The sequence below is a fragment of the Passer domesticus genome, chromosome 1 (assembly GCF_036417665.1).
Source record: "Passer domesticus isolate bPasDom1 chromosome 1, bPasDom1.hap1, whole genome shotgun sequence".
Taxonomy (NCBI): Eukaryota; Metazoa; Chordata; class Aves; order Passeriformes; family Passeridae; genus Passer; species Passer domesticus.
In genome coordinates, this window is record NC_087474.1 from 140,713,851 (window position 1) to 140,737,015 (window position 23,165).

A 23,165-nucleotide genomic window follows, 5' to 3' on the forward strand; every position below is an offset into this window, starting at 1 on the left:
TCCCCCTTAGAGCTTTCTGGGCAGGCCAGTGGGAGAAAGCAGCTCAGTCCAAACTGCTCCATCACAAAGTTTGGTCTCCTGGCTAATTGCATAGAAAAGACATTCCCTCACAACATAAATGGAAAGGCAGGCTGTTTTCACTAAATGTCTGGAAGATTTCATATGCTTTAACATCAAAATGCAATTTTAAAAAAATGGGTTTCATTGAAAAACTACAGCTATAAATCACAACATTCAAAATAGCAGATCTATCCCTACTCTGCCATGGTCCTCCTCCTTACAGTCTCTCTGGCTTGGACGATGAGTACCTTGGGGAGAGGAGCTACACATGCTCCCAGTGGGTGATACGATCTGGGACACTTCTGAATCAGTAACATGACTCAGCCTCATCAGAGCTTCACCCCAGGTGTTGTGTCAGAGGCAATAGCTTAGGAAAGAGGGGAGAGTAAACAGTATAAGCCAGATTGTTATTGGTAATAACAGAAACATGATCTGCCCAGTAAGAGGGTAAGCTTTCTCTGCAAAGGTTGCAGATAGCCTCCATGGTAAACTTGATTTTGACCTGTCTCTCACCTTAGCTTTGCTCCAGTTAAACCAGACATATGTAGATCTCTCAGATGTCATCTTAAACACTGAATTTTATTTTGGAATGGATAATTTTAAACTTTTTTATAGATTAATTTATTGTTTTTTAATTTTGGAATAGCTGAGTTTTATTTTGGAAGTTACCAGGAGAAAGAAATTGTTAGAGAGAGCTTTTGCAAGGCAAACTGGCTTCTATACCTTCTTTGAAGAAGCATTTCAATTTTTTATTTTATATAATCACAGAATGGTTTTGATTGAAAGACTGTCTAGTTTGGGGCACTTTCCACTAAATCAGGTTGGCTCACAGCCCCATCCAGTCTGGCCTTGAACACTTCCACAAAAAGGGCATCCACAGCTTCTCTGGGCAACATGTTCCAGTGCCTCACCACCTCACAGGGAAGAATTTCTTCCTAATACTTGTCAAAATCAGTTTTTATTTTAAAGCCATTCCTCTTTGTCCTATCACTAAATGCTCTTTCAAAAGTCCCTCTCCAGGTCTCTTGTAGATTTAGGTACTGGAAGGCCACTCTAAAAGGTCTCCCCAGAGCCTGCTCTTCTCCAGGCTGAAAAACCCCAGATCTCTCAGCCTGTCTTCAAAGAAGAGGTGCTCCAGCCCTCTGAACATCTTAATGGCATTTCTGCAACAAAAGCTGCAGAATGAGGTCTGGTGCTTTTCTTTGGAGCAGGCTAGCACTTTGTGCTGATCTTGATCAGTTTTTAGCTGACAAGCAATCAGATATGCTTGCAGAAGTTCAGCTCAGTCCAGTACCTTCTCTAAAGGATGAGGAAATGACTCGCAAACCAGAAGAAATCCTGGTATCTACATCTGAGCTAACAGGTTTCATGGAGCTGAGCACAGCTTTGGGCTCCTGCAGACCCATAGGGGCACGCACATTTCCTTCAGGAATTGGAAACTCCTCTGCAGTTCCTTCTCTTTAGCTCCTTCACAATATTCTCCTATCCTCTCTCACACACACATAACCTGTCAGAACCCCACAAAACTGCTCAGCAATACAGGAACTGCTCAGACACAGCATCTGGAGATCAAGACGTGGATGAGTCCCTCTCCCAGAGGCTCCTGTGCACTCTGAGAGAAGGCTGCACTGTTTGTGGTCACCTGCAGTATCTGATGGGCAGATTGTCAAGCCTTGACTTTAAATGGATGCTGTGAAGAAGTAGCTGGTCTGGCCCTACTTCTCCTCACCCAGTAGCAAGAGATATTCCAAGCCTGGCAGGGAGCAGGAGGGAAGGAGAAGGGGCTGTTTCAATAGGGCCAGAAGAAAAGGGGAAATGTTTTCTCTCGTGGTTCCCAAAAGAAAGCAGCATCTTGGCAGAGGCAACCTGCCCGCCAGGCCAGTCTGTCCTCTTAGGATTCCTCTCAAAAGCTATTCAAGCAAACAGTGATGCCTTCACAAGCTCTATTCATCTGAATATATTGGATTTGGGATTCTTCTCCCTTTTCACCTTACAGGGAGATTATTCAGATGCCTTATCTGCTCCCAGCTCTGTGCCAGCTTCCAGCATGGAATATCTTTCAGCTTGCAGCACTGTCACCAGATGCCCATGCTGCATCAATCACTGCACTGGCCAGCTTCCATGGGTATCATCTTAATGGTACTGTCCACTACCCTCTGAAACCAGCAATAATGGTACCCATAGGTATTTTGTTTAAGATAAAAAGGGAAAATACCTTAAAAGATGACGAATAAAAGGGTGTCTGTTCAAAAGCCATCATGTGGAAACTGACAGCTGCATTCCTAATACCCACCTAGAACCAGCTGGAAATAATTTCACCAGAAAATGCTGATTTTTCCTGTATCTTTCATTCCTGGTTTGACAAACATTTACTGAACGAAGAGCAAGGTTTCAGGAATTTGTTGCTTCACACAGGCTATTAAGATTCCTGGAGCACCTGGGCTCTCCAGGCTGCCCTGCAAGCTGGTGTTATCTGTGACAGAGCTGACTGTCCATGTCTAGGGCTGTCATGCCTGTTCTTTCTGCAGAATTTTTGAGAATGGGCCAGAATAACTTGGTTTTCTCTTTCAGACTCATAGAAGAACTTCTGTGTCTGAAAGCCTGTTACCTTAGCTCTGCCAGCAAACCTTACCTCTCCTCATAGCATCGATTTTACAACACAGCAATGTGCACTTTGTAATTAGCTCTTACTGGTGATTCAGCTTAATTTTAACAGCTGTTGAAGAGGGTTGATTGACTTGAGGGTTAAGGAAACTGGACTAGATGTTCTCATGCACTGATCACCAGAAAACCTGACTACAACCAGCAGCTCACATGGTCCCAGGCCACTGCTGGTGGCCACAGGCTTATGACATTATCCCATGACTTCAGCTGAGCAAAACAGTGTTATTCACAGAGCTGGTGACACAGGAAGTTTTCCAGCTTCTGTGGTGTTCAGAAGTGTTAAGGATGTGACCTATCCTGGTATTGGTACTTGATGCCTGTGTGAGGTTTGGTACCAGTCAGTTGAATCTAGAGGTTGTGCAATAATTTAAAGCCATCTTTACACATTTCAGATTTGGAAAAGCAAATGTAACAAAATGAAGAAAAAGTGTAACTCTTTAGAGTTACAAAACAACCTTTCTTAATTTCAGAAATAAACAAGGGATTCTCACAAGTGGATGCAAAACAACTGAGAAAAAGAGATGCCTGCCTAATCAAAGCAAGCCCTGGTTAGTTCAGTGGTGTCAGTGATGCATCAGTGATACCACTTCCTACAATTTTCTAAAGGCCACCCTCGCAGAGTCATATGACAGAAGTGTGTTCTTTAAATCTCTGATTCTCATACTTTGTTTGTACTTCAGGGAAAAGCTTTAGAGGGAAGTACCGAGACACTGGCAGACAGATGAAACCTCTATTTTTAAAATGTCATGATTCTAAAGCACGATGCAAAGAAGGGGGTGCCACCATCTGCATGCATTCACTTCAGACTTTAAAGCAAGGTTTGAAGCTGAGGGCCTCCAGAGTGTGTTGTCATCTGCTGCAAACACAGCATAAAAGAAGCAGAAAGTAAGATAACAGGAATTGTGCATTTGTTAAAAAGGAAAAAAGAGCTCAGTTCTCAGCTGCCTGTATCTTTGCTGTGGCTCAGGACACAGCAAGCCACCGAGACAGCACATCTCTGGCGCTGCTTCTGTGCACGTACCGAGAATCTGCTGCAGCACTGACACTGCGTGCATTTTCCCATCTCCACAACTGTCTGCTGTCCACAACACTTGCTTCACTGCCAGTACCAGGGCAAGAATTGCCTGCCAGGGCCAAGCTGTCTGTTCTCAATGTGAGCTAGCTGGGAGGAGTGCCCTCCAGCTCCCAGCCACTAATTAGCCACTAATCTCAGGCACTAGGATTCCCACACACCATGCAGGCTTCCTTTGGTGACTTTTCAATTAGCATCACAACACCCCAAGCTTTGAAGGCTTTGTGTATATTTATCTTTTCTTCCAATTGTCAGGGCCAGCATACATAAATTAAACCAATTTAAGAGCATCTGTGTATCTATTATTTGGCAGCTATTAGCCTAAACTGACATAGTCGTCTGCCAGCTGACAGTTAGACACACTTATATTACCTGGGTGTGACTTGTATTTTTTCACAGAAAATGTGACACATCACATAAGTGCTGCTTTAAAACTGGAACTCACTTCTACATGTACAGGAGAAATGTCTGCCCTTACTGCACTGATGTGTCACCTCTAGATGCAGATGATGCAGCTCTGCTGAACGAAGGAGGACAAAATCAGCACATCAGTCCCAGACTGAACAGGGACTGCACGCAGTGAATGTTTGGGAAGTTTAGAAGAGGAGCAGCCATATGGCATGGCATGGCATTCTCTTCTAAAACCAGAGACCAGGGTGAGGATCCTTACTAAGCAAGTAGCAGCACTCACCTGCAAACAGACTGAATTCAACCATATAGGGATAGGGCCTGATCAGTAGCTCACAAAATTAGAAAGATTCTCAGTGGACTCCATCTACTACAGGATCAGGCCTTCTAAAAAGCAGTATAGTGCTTCAAAGGAGAAAATTATACTTGAGGCTTAGAAAGACCCAAAGCTAGAGGAAGCTGCAGAATTCTTGGGAAAGTGACTGGTCAGCAAAGTGCAGGTTAAGCAATTTCCTGGACACAAAGACAATGACTACACATACATGTAACAAAAAATTCCAAATCCTTCACACTGCTATTAAGGATTTGTGTTGGCTGATACAGGAACCATGCAGCCAGGTTGCTACTGGCTACTGCTTCATTGCAGTTGAAATTTCAACTCCTGTACTGTCATACCACTCCCATCCATCTCCCAATCCACCCAGCTCCATTGTCATTGTTACCAGACTCCAGTCACTGGAGCCAAGAACTGCTGCTGGGGCAATTCTCTGCATTAATAGGGAACCTCTGAGCAGAGGCATTTCAAAGCACCTTCCTCAGGCTCTAAAGGCTCTCCCCATTATAGTGTGATTGGTTGTTAAACTGAGGTAATTGGCATGTGTATAATTGGCCTTGTTGACAATGAAGATTTTCAGATATCCTTAGTCTCCCTTCCCCCTCCCTGCCCTGATCTAAGCTCTGGAACCCAAAGGGAGAAGCACAGATCAAGGGGAAATCCCTGCTCCCCATCCCCCATGTTGCCGTGTTTGGAGGGCCATAGCATCAAATTTAACTTCAGGCATCTACTGTCTAAACCTTACAAAACTGAAGCACTAACCAGCAATGGAGTCACTTCCAAAGCAAAGAACGGACATGCAGCACAAAGGACAACTTAAATGAGTAGCATTCTTCATTATACTATCCATTAAAACACCTTCTGTATGTACATCCTTCAATGAAAAGATGGTAATTTCACTTGTGACTAATGGAATACCTTATTGACCAGATAACTGCACCCATCCACACACTTCTATGAATTCAGAAGCTTCACTGGTACTGCATGATGCTGATCCTGTCTTGCAGTTGCAGAAATCCACCACCACTCCAGCCACTGGAGAGCTGAAACAAGAAATGGGTGCTCCCCGAGCTGCTGGTGATGGCTCATCTGCTGCCAATGCCAACAAACATCATGTGGTCCAGCCATGTGCGAGACTCTAGGAGAAGAGGGCTGTGCAAATGCTGCAATTAATTCCCTATGCTTACACTTGGAAGGCTTTAATTCACTCTGAACAGAAGAGACTGCTTTGCATGCACTTTCACAATCACTTTAACTCAAAGCTAAAATTGGGTTGCTGCCAAAAGAGGTGGGTCTCTTTCCTTTTGTTGTGTCCAGCATTCCCACAGTTTGGCAATGGAATTTTAAGAGGTCAAACCAACCTATGTACCTGCCTGAAAAGTAACCCGATTAAAAAAACCAAACCAAATGAAAAGAGGCTTCAGGCAGATGAAAGAGCAAGGCTCCTGCTGGGACACCAGAGGGCAGAAATGCATGACCTGGGTAAGAGAGAGAAAGAGCCCCTTTGGGCAGCCACGCTCTCTTCTACCAGACTCAGCCAACCAGTGGTGATCCTAACACATTGACTTCTTGGGCATCTCAAACAGATGTGCTTTACCCAGCCCCACTCTAAGGAGGAGGGTAGAAGCATGCAGTTATTCCCCCTTGCCCTACAAATAAGATCCCAGGATAACTAAGGTTACAAGACCTTCTGACATATTTTTCTGTCTTGCTTTTTTCCTCAAGATGCTGCCTGCTCATCACTGTGACCTCAGGGATAAACATCACAGGAATCACTGCTGTAGGATTATTTTGCTCCACGTAGTGGTACCAAGCTCAGTGTCCACCACCTGCACTTCATACATACATCACACTGAGAAAGATTTCATCAAGAGTTATTAAACTCTGGTGAGAGAGGACTCCACTCTGCCCAAGGTAAGATGTGTACTGGAAGCCAGATATGATACTGCATCATCAGCTGTCCTGTGTAGATAGTGGTGTCAGTTTAGAGTTATCAGTGCAACATTCAAAATTCAACCTGTGCTGCACCAATAGGTTGAACCAATTAGCCCTGATAAAATGAGATTTTAAACGAGATTTTAAATATCACACTTCATATGTAGTTTGTCAGTTTTGTGAGTGGAACTCACATGGAATTTTTCTCCCTCTGTAAGCTCTACTTTCAACTTTGCTAGTGATTGAAACAAACAAAAAAAAAAAAAAAAAAAAAGGCAAGACTAAATTGAGAAAGGCACCTCACACTCTCTCAGGCTCTCCCTGGGAGCTCACAGGAGGACTGATGGATGCTGCCAGGCAGCAGGTTTAATGAGAAGTTAGGCATGATGAGGTTTCAGGGGCTAAGAATCCACAAAGCACTCAACAGTCTGGCACATGTTTCAAAACAGGTTTCATGTTTGTCAAAACGTATTCCCTGTCTGTACAGTTTAAAAATAAATGCATTCTAAACTGGGGAACTCACTGGTTTCACTGGGAATGCAAGAGTACTTTCCAGGAGTCAGGCTGAGGCATTCAGCAAACTCCCCAGCTGTATTTGGCATCAGCCTGGGATTTGGGCAAGGGGTAATAAATCCCTGGCTTTGCACATGCTCCCCATACAACCTTTGGCAAGTCTGTTGCTCAAAAACCTCAGGCATAAAATGGAGAGGTGCTGCTACCTCCTCGTGTCTGCCTTGCACACCTTCCCTGAAAGCGTCAAAGCTCAAGAACTGCCTCTGGCAGACGGTGCCTGGGCTGAAAGAGTTTAAACAACTTTTCCCTGATACCAAATGTCTCTGTCTTGGGGCTGGGAGACTGTGGTGTCGGTTTGGGCTCCCTCTCACAATGGTTTCCTGAACCTTTGAAAGTGTCCTCCTGCACCTAGTTCAGTCTGGAATTATGCAGATTTTACTCACCTTTCTCCCCAGGCACATTAACCATGGTATTGATTATGCAGACTTATGCACACTTCCAATGGTGTTAAAGCAGGGTCTGCCTTCCCTTTAAAAGTCCTAGTACTGAAAGTAAAGTTTATGGTGAAATAAAGAGCAACATGCACGACTTGCCCCACCCTTCCCTGCAGGGCTATTGGTCATGTGTGGGAGCTAGAGAAAAAAGCAGTGAAGAAATGTAAATGTAAATGCTTTTCCCCTCACACCCAGACACTCGATATAAACAAACAACCATCTCCAGGTAGTGTTTTCAAGTCAAATAGAGACAAGCAAATACTCAACATCTCTGTCCTGGAGTCAGGTAAAACTTCCTCGCTGCAGAATGCTTTCACCTTGATTCTTTCTATAAGCTAACATTTCCTCTTACTTGGGAAAAAGGAATAGAAGTAAAAATGTAAGGGAAAAGCATAGATATTGTAAATTTGTTTATTCTAAAATATTTGGTTTCTCTACTGAAACAAAGAGGGAAAATTTGCAGAGCAATTCCTATTTACACACATTGTCTTGGGTCATGACACGTGAAGAAGTTCCTCCATCAAAAAAAAAAATGGATGTTTTGTCTGATCATTTCTTAAACTAGGAAAGGTAGGGTAAAAGCAGCATGTAACATTCCAAGAAGTTGGAATTACATAGTATCCTCAATCTGCATTAAAAGACAATGAAATAATGAATTAGCCAGTGTAATAGTGCACACAGGTAACAGAGTTACTGCAAACAAAAAATGAGGTGCAAAGCAACTTGGAACCAACCCATCAAAGTGATTTCTGGGTCTGGCTATCCCACAACACATGGGCAGAACGAGATAGAATAATTATTACCTCTCCCTGGGTGTCAGGGAAGCCCTTCCAGCAGCAGAGGAATAGCAAAATGTACTTTTGCAGCACTCTGAGTAGAGATAAAGCAGGCTTGTAGGTGCATGCAGGGCATGTGCATTGTATAAACATGGTATCACTGAGATGGCAAACCTGATAGGACAGGCTGACGAAGCAGCTGCAGGGGATCTAAAACTGGGGTCTTCCCCAAGCCATGGACTAAATTATCTTGAAGCTCCTGAGCACTGAAGAACCAAATCTAGGCAGTAAGAAAGGCCAAAGGTTATGGCAACAAGCTGTGATCCTGCGTTGCCCAAAAATGCTTGATAGAGTAGTATTATACACTGCCTTTATGTTTATGAATGAAACCAGCTGGAGGCTTTCTTCTGAAATACTCCTGTATTTCAAAAGAGAATACCAAAATATTGTAGAAAGTGACACTGCTACACCTGTCTGTAAGTACTAAAGACAGAGCTGACAAAGCTTAAACAGAAACACAGAGACACAGGGTCTGGTGACCTTTCCACAAAACAAGGCACTGCAGAGGTGCCCTGGCTCCAACACTGGTTCCTTTTGTGCCACCAGACAATCCTCTTTATCCTCTGCCCTTCAAATAAAATAACATTTGCTTGCTTGTGAGGGCATCCACAAGGAAAAATGAACAATAGCCTAGTGGCTGTCAACCCCACCTCTTATTCAGCAAATTCTGAAAGCAGCTTTTTCTTCTTGCTGTGATTTTTAAAATACCTTTCTCTTTGATTATAGTATTGACCTATTTTAAGGGAAAACGACACTGGTTTTAAGCAAACAGGTTGGTGAGTCCATGGCTCTGTTTCCCAACTCCTACTGCTGAAGTATTTCTGTGGATACTATGGGCTGCATTTACTCTAGTTCTTGAGTGTGGGAAAAGTAAACAAGCAATTGTTTATATGCCATCCTTCACCTTCTGCATTCTGGAACACTTATACCTATTTTAAGACAGACTGCTGGAGCAAAAAGACACATTCATCATGGCTTTTAGAAAGCTTATTGTTGCAGGGCATATTTTAGACCCGTTCAGCCTCTCTATTTTTTTAAACTCTCAACATACTTATAACCAATGCAAAGACATTTGAAGCTCTTGCTTTTGCCCCATGTTGATCACATCCCTATTTCAGGTTCCTTTAAAATGGTGCTCTGTTGGTCATAATGGTTCAAGGAGTGACTGATGTGAGCTGGGAGCAGCATCCCTGGTGGCAAACACAGACCTGGCCATTCCCACTCTGCACTCAGAGCCCTCAGTCTGGGCCTCCAGGGAGCTTGGAGGACACCAGCCCATCTCCCCCAGACACCCACTGCAGTACCAAGAACAACCATGGGCTGATTTTGTACAACTGAGGGAATTCTGCCTCGTCAAAAGGAAAAGAAGGTGAGGAGAGGAGGAAAAAAAAAATGACAAAAAAGGTATAAAATAAGGAGAAAAAGAGAAAGATAAGATAGAGGAAAAAAGATAAAAAGAAGAAAGGGATAAAGAAAAAAGAGAAAAAGAAGAAAGAGAAAAAAGAAAAAACGAGAAAATTAAAATTTTTATAAAAAAAGAAAAAGTATAAATTTTGATAAAAAGTTTGCTTTAAAGTATTACTAGCAATTAAAATTATATAGTAATTAAAGAAATATATATATAGGTATAGGTATTAGGACAATCTTCTTACATTGCCTGGGAACTGTTTACAACCAAAACAAACCAACAACACTTTACCTGTATCTCAAACCAGTTTGAATTAGGATGACTCAAAATGTGTCTATGAATTTGCAATTTTGTTCTATGATGTTGCAAAGACCTTGTCAATTAACACAAGAAGCTGGACAAAGCTTTAGGAAGATGAACTCTCAACGTTTTTCTCACTGGTCAGGTTATTTACACTCTCTAGCACTTAAGACAGGACACAATTTTAATGTCAGCATGATTAATATATTTCCAAAGTCTTGGCTCCCACGTCACATGAAACTGTCTTTCAGAGATGTCTCCTTACTCTTTTTTTTCACACTACAGTTTTACACTAACAGCAAAATTACCATCACTAGGACACCTAACTGTATTTTCCCAGTGTTTAAAAATGGTTGAATGAATCACTAAAAACTCTACCAGGCAGATCAAAGCATCTGCAGAAAAGCCATCATTCTCTATTAAATTCTATTGAATTGGTTCCAAAACGATGAGTATTCTTTATGAAATAGATTGGTACTTTAATGTCTGCTAATCAAGTTTGCACCTAATATTCCAGTTGACTGTCAGGCTTTGCCACCTTCTCACCTGTATCAATGTCTCAGTGTCAGTTCTTAAAGGACTGGCATAATGTGAGGTATTTTCATCACTAAAAATAACTTCTGTTTTAAGCTGAAACACCATTGTGTGTGCCACACTGCCTCAGTGCAGAGTTGCAGATATGTAGGATAGTCATGTTATAACTCTGTCATGTTTTGGAACCATGAAGTCTACATTCAAAATGAGCAGGACAAAAATTAATCAATCTTCTTTTTTCCCCCCTTACATATTTACATATTAGTTTGATGAATCTAAAATAAATGCAAATCAGCATTTCATATAGAAAGTGCCACACTCAGCTTCACACCTTACTCTGTGTAAGGTGTGCAAATGCTTGATATTCCATGATCCTCCCCATGGCTGAGCTGCTGCTGTCATACATGATGTGGAGGTGCTTGAGAGCTTGTGGTTGTTGAAAGGCTCCCAGCAGGCCTGTTTGGGGAGCACAAACTGCAGTTTGCAGGCAGCATTACAGAAATCCATGAGTACTTGCCATTAATCACAAAATCTCCTATTCCAATAGGAATTTTATAGTCAATTGTGAAGCATTAAAAGTCAACAGTTACCAGGATCATGGTTACTTAGAATCACTTTCTTGAAGCTAACAGTGCACAGCAATTCATGCTTAGAGCAGAAGAATGACCTGTTTTGGGGTATAGGAAGGTTGCACTGCAATCTTTTAAGCTTATTTTGATGTACACGATGGCTTCATTGAAGTCAGTTGAGGATCAAGGTCTGCACAAATTCCAATATAGTTTCGTACAGAAGACTACAAAGGAAGGGCTGTAGGGAAGATTAACAGTAAATGTTGCATATCACAAAACTAGTAAGTAGGTGGTTGTCTTTGAACTTACTGTGAGAGAATACATTTTATATCAACAGCCATCAGTGACAGAAAGACACAAATAAAAATATGTGGTAATCACTGCCCACTGAAAACAGTTGTTTTCAAACATCTGCTCTCTCACTGAACTGCTTTACAACACTGTTTTGACATAAATATCTCTCCAACATCTTTTATCTCATAGACTTCTTTTAATAGTTTTCTGAAGTGTATTTTAAGTACTTGGTGCAATTAGTAAGCCTAGTTAAGCCTTATTTGTACACTTGATTTCCTTTACCCAGTGCTGGCAAGTCCAAACGACATTCCCTGCTATGGAGTGAATAGCATAAACATGAGGCAAAGCTTTAGACAGTTGAATTCTACACTGAAGCCTTACAATGCCACAAAAAACTATCAGCTACTGTGCAAACAAAGAAGCAGGCACAGTATGAAAAAGAGTAGCCTACCATCTTAAATATTTCCTGTACACTCCAAAGACAAGTCCTAGACTTTCAATAATGTATGGCATGACTATTCTATTTTTGCTTTACACAGCCTTGATTCTACAGGTAGAGAGACTGGTCTGCCCAGAAATAACATTATCTGATGTTTCAATGACTAACAGATTAGTTTATAATAATCTTGTAGATCATGAAGAATGAGCATCAGGCTGGATTAAGCAGGACTTGTTTGACCTGTTCAGCTAGAGGTGGACTCTGACAATTTAATTCCAGCCTGCAGTGTGCAGCAAAAGGCTTATCCAGAAATCTGTGAGCCCTATGCCTACCTTCCTACTTAAAATAATTTTCAGGGTATATTTTTCTATATAAGCAACTCCTAACTAAATAACAGTTGTCATCTCCAACTACCCCAAATCAAGAACTCATTACTGAATTTTCCACTTATATTCCTAACTTTGACCTTGGAACTACTCCTAAGACAGTGAGCAGTAATTCAGTCTCCTGACTACCTCATTCTAAGAGGATCTCTCCTGAGAGCAGGCTGCTAAAGGCAGTTTTGTATTTGACCCAGTACTAGAACAACAAACTCCATTTCAGTTTGAGTTACAGTTTGGGTTTGGTCCAGGACTACAGATGGCATCAAATGCAGTTTTCTTTCTTTTAAAATCACATATCAGCAGCCTTTCTACCTTGGGGAAGGTGGCATTTTCAAATGTGCTCATCACTGATCTTCCTCTCCTTCTTCCTATGCATTTCATATGGGAAAAATGGGGGAGTGGGATATGAACACAACAACACCCAAATGTTTCTTAAAACTGAAAAATTAAAAAAAGAGAAAGAGGATACCTGAACTAGCGTTAATCCTATTGATGGTGCTCAAACAGGTAACCTTTTCAGGTCTCAAAGTTTCTTTCAGCCTAACAGCTATTTGGGAAAGAAACCTTATCATTTCTGCAGTTAACAAGGAGAGCTTCAGTAACTTAAATTGTTAAAGCATTCTATCACTATTTCTTGAAAACAGTATATAGTAATGTATTTGAGAAGTCCAACTTATTTTAAGATTATATAGAATTCTGTATTCAAAATGACTGCATCATTTACTGTGAATAAATTACTCCATTTCTCTTGTGTTTTATGAAGCCTTATAGCTTCCTCACATTTTGATGTCCTATACAAAACAATTCATACAAGCATCACCATGAACAATAGCCACACTGACAACTTTTGACTGGATTCACAGATTGTATAATGTTTCTTTCCTGTGAACGGGTAAATGGACAAAGAGATTGGCTAACTCATATCTTGTGTTGAATCAAAGAGTCATTGATCTAGGGAAAGTATTTTTCTAATTCTGTTTAGTTAAAGTGACAAATCTTAATGAGACTATGTTTAAGCTGACTTAAAACTGATTTATACTGAATTTTTAAAATTTGATTAGTTACTATGTACACAGATAAGGAATGAGACCCAGTAATAGATATTTGTACCTGACTGTGATCCCATAATACCACGGACTTATCAGAGTCAAGTTTGATTTCAACTGCAGCAGTAGGCAAATGAAGATGAGGCCCCAGACCATAACATGTTTTATACCTATGTACATATGTATGTGTGTCTGTGTGTATACATATATATTTGGTTATACAAATATGTATTTCCATTAATATCCCTCCTACTACATTCCCCTGTCAAGGGAAATTCCCCTCTTCAGAAGCTGGACTCGATGATCATTGAGAAGCCCTTCCAACTCAGGGTATTTTATGATTTTATAAAATCAAATGTAGGAAATGGATATTTCCCTTCACCTAAAACATTATAAATTTGATGGGTTTGAAATAATTTAGGTAATTGTCTTGCAAAGATGGCTAAGTAACATAATGGTCTACCCCACAAATTGGTACATTATTCACACATTCAGCACAATTTGTACAGCAGAGGATGTCAGCAGTCAAGCTGGATGCCTAGTACAGAAAGCTGTTTCCAGGAGGGCAGGTGGTAGCAGGAAGGATTAATGCAGTCCTGGCCTGTCTGATGGAGGAATGGAGACTGAGAATGGGTGACAGCAGACGGGAGCCTCATTGCTGCCCTTCCACTACCCTTCCCAAACTGACCCAAGGAGGTTCCCTCCCCACCTTCTCCATCAGGCTCAAAGCTGCTGCCCCCACAGCCCGATCTGGTCATCCCTTGTAAACCCACTTTGGTCCTCTGGCAAAGGACACAGTAGGTTGTACTGGGCTGCAGGGTGACTGATAGGTCTGCAGTCCTCTCCATTCACTTCACCCTGCAAGACAGAGCCTCGATAAACGCTCCATTCCAGCTTTTCCATTCTCTTCCGGCTTTCTCCCGCTGACAAAACAGACCCCTCAACACCCGTCACCAACATCCCCAGTTCAGGTATCAGCTCTCACACAGTGGGTGTCATCACCTGGCACCACCTCATCCTGCTGCCGTGAGATGCCTTCTGCAGAAAGACATTCACCAACGTCTAACTCAGCTGGTCCCAACCGTAGATCAAAAGAAAAAATAAAAGGAAAAAAAAAAGGTCAAAAAATCCCCAAACCCAAGAAAAAAACCGATCTTCCAAACTGTCCTGCGAAGGGCGACACGTCTCTGGGCGTTATTCGACGGCAGCCACAGGCCAATGAAGCCGGGGATTCCGGGCGCGGAGCAGCGCGGCAGGAGAGGCCGCCCCAGCCTCCCGGGCACGCTCGGCCCTGCGCCGCTCCTCGCCGCCTCAGCGCGGCCGGCCGGGCGCCTCCGTCCGCGGCGGGGCCGGGAGGCGTTGTTGGACGGCGGACCTGCCCGCCGCCCGAGCGCCGGCTCCCCTTTTCTTTTTCTTTTTTTTCCTCCCCTTTTCTTTTCGTTCCTTTCCCGCCGGCGGCGGCCCCGCGGTGCCTCCCGGCGCGCTCGTTACCTGGCGCTCGGCGGCGGCTCCTTCCTCACCTGTGCGCGCCTCTGCCAATGGCAGCGCACCTGGCGGCCGCGCCGCCCAATCAGCGCGCGGCTCGTCCCTCTCCCCGCTCCTTTAGTGAAAGAATCCAGCGCCGCTCGGGAAAGTTACCTGTGCGCGCCCGGCCCGGCCGCTCTCCCTGCCGAGCCCCGCCGGCGCCCCAGCCCCGCCGCTCCCCACATGCCAGGGGGAGGGGGCTCTACCTGTCCTGCCTCGGCGGCTGGCTGTGGAGCCGGGAGAGGGGGGGAAGGAAAGCAGAATTACCAGTAGCTCTGGTTCTGCCGTCCCGGGCGTTCACACGCACACCTTCACCTGCACAGACCTGAAAGTCCAGTTCCGCCAGGCAGACGGAGGCACCGGGAAAAGGGGAGAGAGTTCATTGGATCAAACATGTCACAAGAGACGGACAAGTAAGTGATCGCAGGCACGCCGCTGCGCCCGCTGCGCGGGGCGGCCCGCCGGGCTGGCCGCGCTGCCCTTCGCCGGTGGCGGACGCGGACCCGCCGGGACGGCGCTTCTCCCGCTTCTCCCTCCTACGGCGACGCCGGAGCGGGCGCACAGACTGCGGAGAGCCCGAGGACGAGGCTGCGGCTCGCGGCCCCGCACCTCGCTCTCCGCCTGGCCGTGCGGCTGCGCGATTATTTGTTTAACTCCCCTTTTAGTTTAGGACGGTTTTTTTTTTGTTGTTGTTGTTGTTTTGTTTGTTTATTTCTTTGTGTTGATTTCGTTCTTTTTCCCCCCTCACCTCGAGGGTCGCTTTTCGTGACAGAGAGCTCCTCGCCCTGGAAGAGCGGAGCGGCCTCCGCCCGCCGAAGGCCTCGGACGTAAAGAGCTTCTTGGCTTTTGCGTTGGCGCAACAAAGGGCTTTTATCCCCAAAGGGCCGGGGACGGCCATCTTCCTCCCCTCGGCTGGGGCCGGCGGGGCAGCGGGCCCGGGCCCGGCAGGAAGGCCCTGCCTCGGCCCAGGTGCTCCCCGGCCGCTCCATGCGGCGCCTTCTGCCGCGCCGTCCTGACCTTGTTTTCCCGGCGGGACGCCCGGGCGGGCCCGCGGCTGCCCGGACACCGGCGGGGTTAAAAAGTAACTTTCCCCGTAGCGGGGCCGAAGGAGAAGGATGAAGAAGCCAGGGAAGCCTACCGGCCCCGGGCCCGCCGCAGCCCCTCTCCCGCCCGGCCTGGCGGGAGCGGGGCCGGGCAGAGCGGCGGTGCGGGGGCACTCCCGTTGTCTCCCGGGGCTCCCGGCCGCGGTTCTGGGTCCCCCCCGGGACCCGCAGGACCGAGGTGGGCTCGGTGTCCCCGGGACCGGGAGCACGGCCAGGAGCCGTCGGTGGGCGCGGAGGCCGCGGCGTGCCCCGCTCCGGCAGCGCCCGGTGCCCAGCGGGCCGGGCCGGGCCGGGTTACCGAGCCCCGGGACGTGACTGGCACAGGCCGTGCCGCGCTCCGCCATGGCGGCGGGTGGCTCGGCCTGGCGCCCAGAGCCGCCGTGAGGCAGCCAGGCGGGAAGGCCATTTTCCCTGCTCGGGTGATTAGTGTTTCTGCAGGAGGCGGCTGGCGAGAGTTACGGGCTGAGGAAGATGGAGGGCGGGAGGTGTTTTGTTTTACTGCTGCCCTGGTGCAGGTAGGAGTGCCCCAAACACGGGTGTGAGCTCGGCTACCTTTGGTGTTGCTCAGGTGCTCGCCCTGGTTGGGCTGCCCAGAGCCTTTGTGCCAGAGGAGGTGGAGAGGAGGAGCCTGATGCTGGAGGGAGGCTTGGTGACAACCTGCCTGTCAAAGAGTGAAAGAAGGAGATTGCCCGACAAAAGAAAACAGCAGGGTTGGGTCCCCCGACAGGGAAGAGACAGGATAGGACGGTTCAGAGGGAGAAGAGTAAACAAAAATACTAGGCCTGGCCTTTTGAAACATCAGCTGACAGTGGGATTGTACGAAGGTAGCCACTGACATGAAATTGAACCGATTTGGGTAGGAGTTGAGAGTGGCATTTAGGGGTTCATTTGAGTCGGGATGGGAACGAGTGCCTTAGGTGGCCAGATTAGGGCGGTAAATGATTAAAGTGCAGGGAAGGGAATAACGAGAGAGCCCCGAGGGGTGCGGGTGAGTGAAGGAGCGGCTGAAAGAGCAGTCGGTCACTTGAGAGGGGAACCAAATTAGCTGTGGAAGAGCTGATAAGCAGTGATAGAGGGCATCCCAAAGCAATGGGCAGTTCCAGAAAGCGTGAAGGTGAAAGGGGCCTGTAAGTTACTTCCTGGCCAAGTCTAGTTGCCAGTAGTTCCAGCAGCCAGAAACTAGGCTGCGGCAGATCAAGAGCGGTTAGCGGGAGTGGGAGGGGAATATGGAAAGGTGGGGGGGTCAGAAGAGCAACTTAGCACCACAGTCGGCTTTGAATCAGAAAAAACAATGGGGAGGAAACCTAAGTCACGTAAGGAACTAGGGCAAAAAGTGGTTTCCCGCTGGGTCTGGGATTCTACTGAGATACTGGACTATCCTTCCTTCCGAACAGCAACAGTATGGCAAACGTGTAAACTACTGAGACTGGAGATTAATGCCCTTCATCCCCTGCTCTGTGTAGTGCTGCTGCTGTTACCACTGTGAGGAACTTAAGAGCAGTGCAGAGCACACAACCTCCAGTAACAGCACTTGCTCCATTGCAGGTATGCCTGTGATCTGTTTCTGGTTAAGGTGTTTGGAGAATTTATACGTGATAGGTAAGGGTTGGAAAAGGAAATGAAGAGTAAAGAAATCCCCTTTGCTCTCTATAGACAAGTGTAACATGAGAAGACAAATACATTTCTTTCCAGAAGAGATGACCAGATGGAATGAGATAATAGACTGGTGTGAGGAGTTTGCATGGGAAGGTTTTTGGTGGTTTTTTTGGTTTTTTTTTTCTAGGTTCTAATTATTTCCAATTAGAACCTAATCCAGAGAGTACATTATTCTCCTCCACATGGCCTTTCTTTTACTTAAAACCAGATCTTCCCTACAGGCAAGACTGGAGAGTGGAGCTCATTATTTTGAAGTCAGTTAATTTGTCAGAGTCATTGGACGTGTTTTTATGGGCCTTTTGTGCTACTAAAGTGCTGATGTAGAGGACTAAGCAGGGGTGGGGATATAAAGTGTGGAAAAATACATTCTGTGGGACTTGCACCTTGCTGGAGAGGTGGTAGAGCCTTCTGCACCACTACACAGAGCTGCCTGCAGTGTCTGTCTTTGGAGGGAGCAGTGGGGAGAGGTTCTGTGGTGCTTTAAGGGAGGAAGGTGGACAGTTAGGTGAAAATGCTGCAGAACCAGGTGTTTGATTCTAATGCTAATTGAGGAGCTTCGAAGGGGAGATTATCCTTGAGATAGTACACCTATCTCCCTGTCTTTCCCTTTAGTCTTTCTACCTAAACCGGGTCTTTTCTGCTTGTTTCCACAAACTCTGGGGTCAGGAGAGATAAGGCATGATTGCACATGCATTTTGCAGAGGTAATACCGACTGAAGCAGGCTATGGCCACTTGTTTCTACCTCTGTTCCAACCTCTCAGCTGTGTCAGTAGAGCTGTTGTGCAGCTGGAGAACCGGCTCAGCGTTGGTGTTATTTTTGACCATTCATTTTTCATTGGTCAAGGTTCATATGCAGCAGGGGTGAAAACAAATGACAGGTGTTAAGAAAATAACTGTTCAAACTATGATCTCTGCAGAAGGAAATGCATGTCCCTCCCACTCTGAGTGTTTTCTGGGTCTGTGCTGTTGCTTCCATTATTATCCAGTTTCCAGATCCTTTGAGGGGAACTGGCATTGATGAAGGCTGAGGAACATGGGGTGGGAAGGATGGAATATCCCTTTTGCAAGGTGAAAAGATTATTCTAGGGTGCACTTCTGCATTTATAGGCTAAAGTTGTTCTTTAGTAGCATACAAAAAAAGTGATCAACACAAAACTCCAGAGTCACTGCTCTAATGCATTAGTGGAGCAAATCGGTGAGCTTGCTACTTGTGAGACTTAACTGGGTTTTAGAAATTGACAGCACTTCTGTGAATGAAGGGCAGCAATTGTACAACCATTTGGGATCTGTCTTGTACATGCCACAGTTGTGCCCCTGCTGCTCCTGGGGTTGTGTGAAGGCCCAGGTGGGCTGGGACAGCGGTGGCAGGAAGGGCAGGCTGGTGGCAGCCCCAGCACGCTGGCTGCCCTGGCTCTGCTGCCAGCCTCCGACAGCCCGGGCTGTGCAGAGCTGCTCAGGACACCAGCTAGTGGGGCTGGGGCATGCTCAGGCTGCCCACACAAAGGAGGGCTTGGGGCAGCCTGGGTCTGCAGCAGAGCGTGTGCTTTAAGTAAATAACTGAGTGGAGAGCAAACCCGTAGGTGGGAATGGGTTCAGACCTGTTCCCCTGTGTCAGTGGAGGCATGTTCACATCCAGCTTGCTGCTTGGTAGTGTCTGTGGCAGAAGTTGAAATTGCATTTACTGCCTTCATAGTATTTAACTTAAGCATCTAATGCTGTAACAGAAAGGGTGTTTGTCATTTACAGTGTGATTCTGTGTTTTGTTCTTAATTTTTTTCTTTGAGGGTCAAACGTGTTTCCCATCAGCAGATATTAAGTAGCAATTAGGTGACAAATCGATTAATTTTTTTTTTCCTACAGCCAATTGTCTGAATAGGGCATCCAGTGAGATTAATTTTCCAAAGTGTTACTCATATGGGAACAAATGGAGAAACAGGAATTAGATGTGTTTAGTTCTTGTGCTTTTTGAATGCCAGACATACTGTCACAGATGTTCCCTAGAAAACCATTTCTGGGCAATGAAGGTGAAAGATAGAGCTTGCAACCATAAGCTTAGCTAAGAGGAGTAAGAGTATCAAATGGTTAGGACTTGCTGTTTACACTGCTGTCTCTCTGGCACTGGAGTCTGAGACCAGACTGAAGATCAAAGCCGAAGAGGAGGGAGGGGATTTTCCCAGGTCGCTTTAAGTTGATTTTAACGTCACATAACTTCTTCCCTGTGGAAGGGTCATCAGGGACATCATTGTCCCTGTTTTGGCTGGGACATCTGAAGGGGAAATGATATTACACCATTTGACGTTTGTTGCCAAACATTTTCACAAATATTAATCCAGTGCAGTGGTTACCTTAGGTATTTTTTATTAGGAAGCAGCCAGTTAAGCTGCTGTTCTTTGTACACACACAAAATTGCACTTTCAAATGCTGATCTAGGAATTAATCCTGGGGTGAATCTTCATTAGCTTTTTGATCAGTTATTGGGACAGTACTAGCTAGTTAAGTAACTATTTCAGACATATTAGTATACAGGGATACTGTTCTGTTCTTCTACAGTGCTGACATAATAAAAAAAGACAGTAGTTGCTTACACAATATTTAACCAAGGAAACCATATTAAATACATCTGAACTGTGAAGTCAAATATTGCAATGTATCTGTAGTTTGAAAGTATGTCTCAAACATATTTTTATATATAGATTTGTTAATTTTCCTAATTTGGGGAGGCAATGCTATATTCCATAATAATGTATTTAAGTAGTTCTATAAAGTATATTTTCAGGTTTGTTTGCTTTTAAAAAATACTTGTGGGAAATCTTGTCTCCCAGGTTTGCTTGTTGAATTCATGTTTTCCTTCTAGCTACATAAAAGGTTTAATATCCTGAAAAAACAGCAGTCAGTGCTATCACTGAAGTAACTATTCCATTTCCATTAACTCTGTGGAAGCAGTGAATGAACAAGGACCACGGGGCCAAGGGTCAGGTTAAATTGTAGGAGGTCTGGGCTGCCTTGTCATGACCTGTTCTTAATTTTATGCTTCTAGCTGCTTCAAGTCAGCTAAAACAACCTTGGGTGCTATGCACATGAAGTACTCTTCTTAGGAAAACAGTATGGCCTGCCATGAAGCTGCTAAATAATTGCTAATTCTGATCAACTCTGTCAGCTCCTGTAGAAATGCTGTGAGCTTCAGGTTTTCCTTGTTTTGATTTTTTTACAAATGTGCTGAAAGCTGTCCTTTTTTGAGACTGTTTGTCTTGATTAAAAATAAATAAAAGCAACAGCCTTAGTACACAAGCAACACAAGAGTGTCTGGTAGAAATAATATTTTATTACTAGTGAAACACAAAAAGTCTCTGAAATCATAAGTATAAAAAGTCTGTCCCAGGGTAATTGCCTACTTGAACTAGTCCTCAGTAGGCATTTATTGTATGTATTTAGTCCTTGTGTCAAATTTCTTTTTCATACTTCCGCTTTGACATAGTTAATAATAATTTTTTGTCAATGTTAATGAATCACCTATTTGTTTTAATCTCTTGATCACTGCTGCATGCTCAAGTTATTTTGGTTCGGAGTAAAAACAAATAAAACTTCTACTAGGCATCTAATTGTTAAGCTAGTCTGTTTTGCCATTCATTGTTGCTATTCTTAATATATTAGTTTACTTCCTCTCAGACCATTTAGTAACGGTAAAATAATTTCTTTTAATCATTTCACATGTGTAATCTTGTTCAGATTGGTCTCGTGCTCAAAAAGTATAATTGTCCCAAAATTGCAAGAGTCCCAAACTTGCCTTCATTAGAAGGCAAAATGACTCAGCCTCTTTAATGGGAATTTTTTCCTTGGTATGGACTTGTGGGCCAGAGGGCATCTTACCTTTTTGTTTCCTGGTGGTCTAAATCCTTTAATTTTTTCCCCTTCTCTCTCAATTCATTTGTATATTTATATAGTCACTGGATTGGGTTAAGTACATTTTGGAGACCTGTTGTGCTTCTGGGAATGATGTGATTGTCAGCTATGAAAGACAAAATGCTAAAGCACATGGGCCATAATTTTCCTGTTTGTTAAATATTTGTGCTCCTTTGTAGTTTTAACGGAACCCTATTATCTAATTGAAACAACAGTATTGGAGACTATTTAATTATACCTTTGGCAATAAATCCTGACTTGTCTCAAGTTGTGGGGTTTTTTTAATCAAATAAATCAAAACTTGCAATGAACCACACAAGTTGTGGGGGTTTTTTTTGGTGATATTTTGTTTGTTTGGTTTTTAAATTTTGTTTTGTTCTTGTTTTGTTTTTAACTTGATGTCAAGTAGGCAAAGTAGTTTTCTTAAAGTAGTAAACTTGGGCCAAAACTAACATTAGAATCTCTGAAACAAATGGTTTCAAGCATTAGGACTAGCTTTGATTTATACTTCTCTGTGTAATGAGCACAGTCAGAAATTTATGATCTAGAATCTGAAGTTTAACTTATGCAGCTGCTGTGGGATCTGTCCTGCATTTTAAATGGTCATAGTGCTTCATTTTATGCCTGTGAATTTATATGTATGTGCATGAGTTTTAAGACAAATTGCATTAACATCTGTTCTAGATCTGTTTTACAGTTGTCTTAGAGCTAAACTAAGATTTGTGTAAGTGTAAAATAAACTTACAGAGGGTTTGAGAGCTACTGAAATGTTTGTACATGATCATACTCTGCCCTCCTTAGTTGTGTCAAAACTGAAGTGGGAACTTCTGCTCTATTTTCTGGTTCTTGGATGTGTCTGGAGCATGCTCCTGTACCTTTTGTCACACCAAATAAAACATGGATGGTTCTGTAAGTTCACCATTTCTCTGACTTTGCACTGGAGGAAAGACCAGAATGCAGTGTGGTGTGTGATGTATGTCTGTGTGCAACAGAAGTGGTCCCTTTGGCTAGAACCTTGTTTTAGACCTTGTGTTTCTCCCAGCATTTGCAGATTGCAGACAATTGCCCTGGTCACCTTCTTATCATGCAACTAACAAGGAATTTATGATAAAGATCTTAGGACCTTGATGTGCTGGGCTAGGAACAAGGGTGATGTGAGTCTGTCTTGCCTTTTCCAGTTATTTGACTAGTGCTAAAACTTCTGGATGTTTTGTAACAGCTGTATGGGCCAAAGCCCTGTATCCCTCCCTTCTCTTGAAGGAACAGTTTGCAGTCGATGTGTGCAGAAGTGCCTGGTGCTCTTTTATCTCACCTGTGTAAGAATGGGCAGGCTCAGGCCTGGGTTCATACCTGGGAGTTGGAACTTCTCCTGTTCATTCTCCTGCCTCACACACATTGCTTATGTGTTCCCATCTGGCACCTAGCCTTTGCAGGGAAGGGAAAGTCTTCCTGCATTGTCACAGGGTGAAGAAGTCTGCAGGTATATTCATGGAACATTTTGATTGTAACTTTTTTTTTAAGAACAAATGCAATGAAAAAAAAAAAAAAACAACCCCAAAAAACCAACAAACCCAAACAAACAAAAAACAAACCGAAAAACCTAAACAAAACAACACCCCACAGTTAAAAAATGGAAATGCCTGGGCTGGGTGCCCACCGTGGCAGTTTAAACAATCTGCTTTGGATTTCAGG

At 44.2% G+C, this 23,165-nt stretch overlaps 1 protein-coding gene across 7 annotated transcripts in view; it reads left to right on the forward strand.

The window, feature by feature from the left end:
* Positions 1-15,041: 15,041 nt before the first annotated feature.
* The window catches only part of GRHL2 (grainyhead like transcription factor 2), a 63,352-nt gene continuing 55,228 nt past the window's right edge, over positions 15,042-23,165 (forward strand). For 2 of the 7 annotated variants that reach the window (XM_064393394.1, XM_064393387.1), the window contains exon 1: positions 15,042-15,226. In XM_064393394.1, the coding sequence (XP_064249464.1) occupies positions 15,207-15,226 (20 nt within the window). In that variant the 5' untranslated portion in view covers positions 15,042-15,206. The other 5 variants (XM_064393368.1, XM_064393377.1, XM_064393410.1 and 2 more) reach the window with 3 other exon arrangements.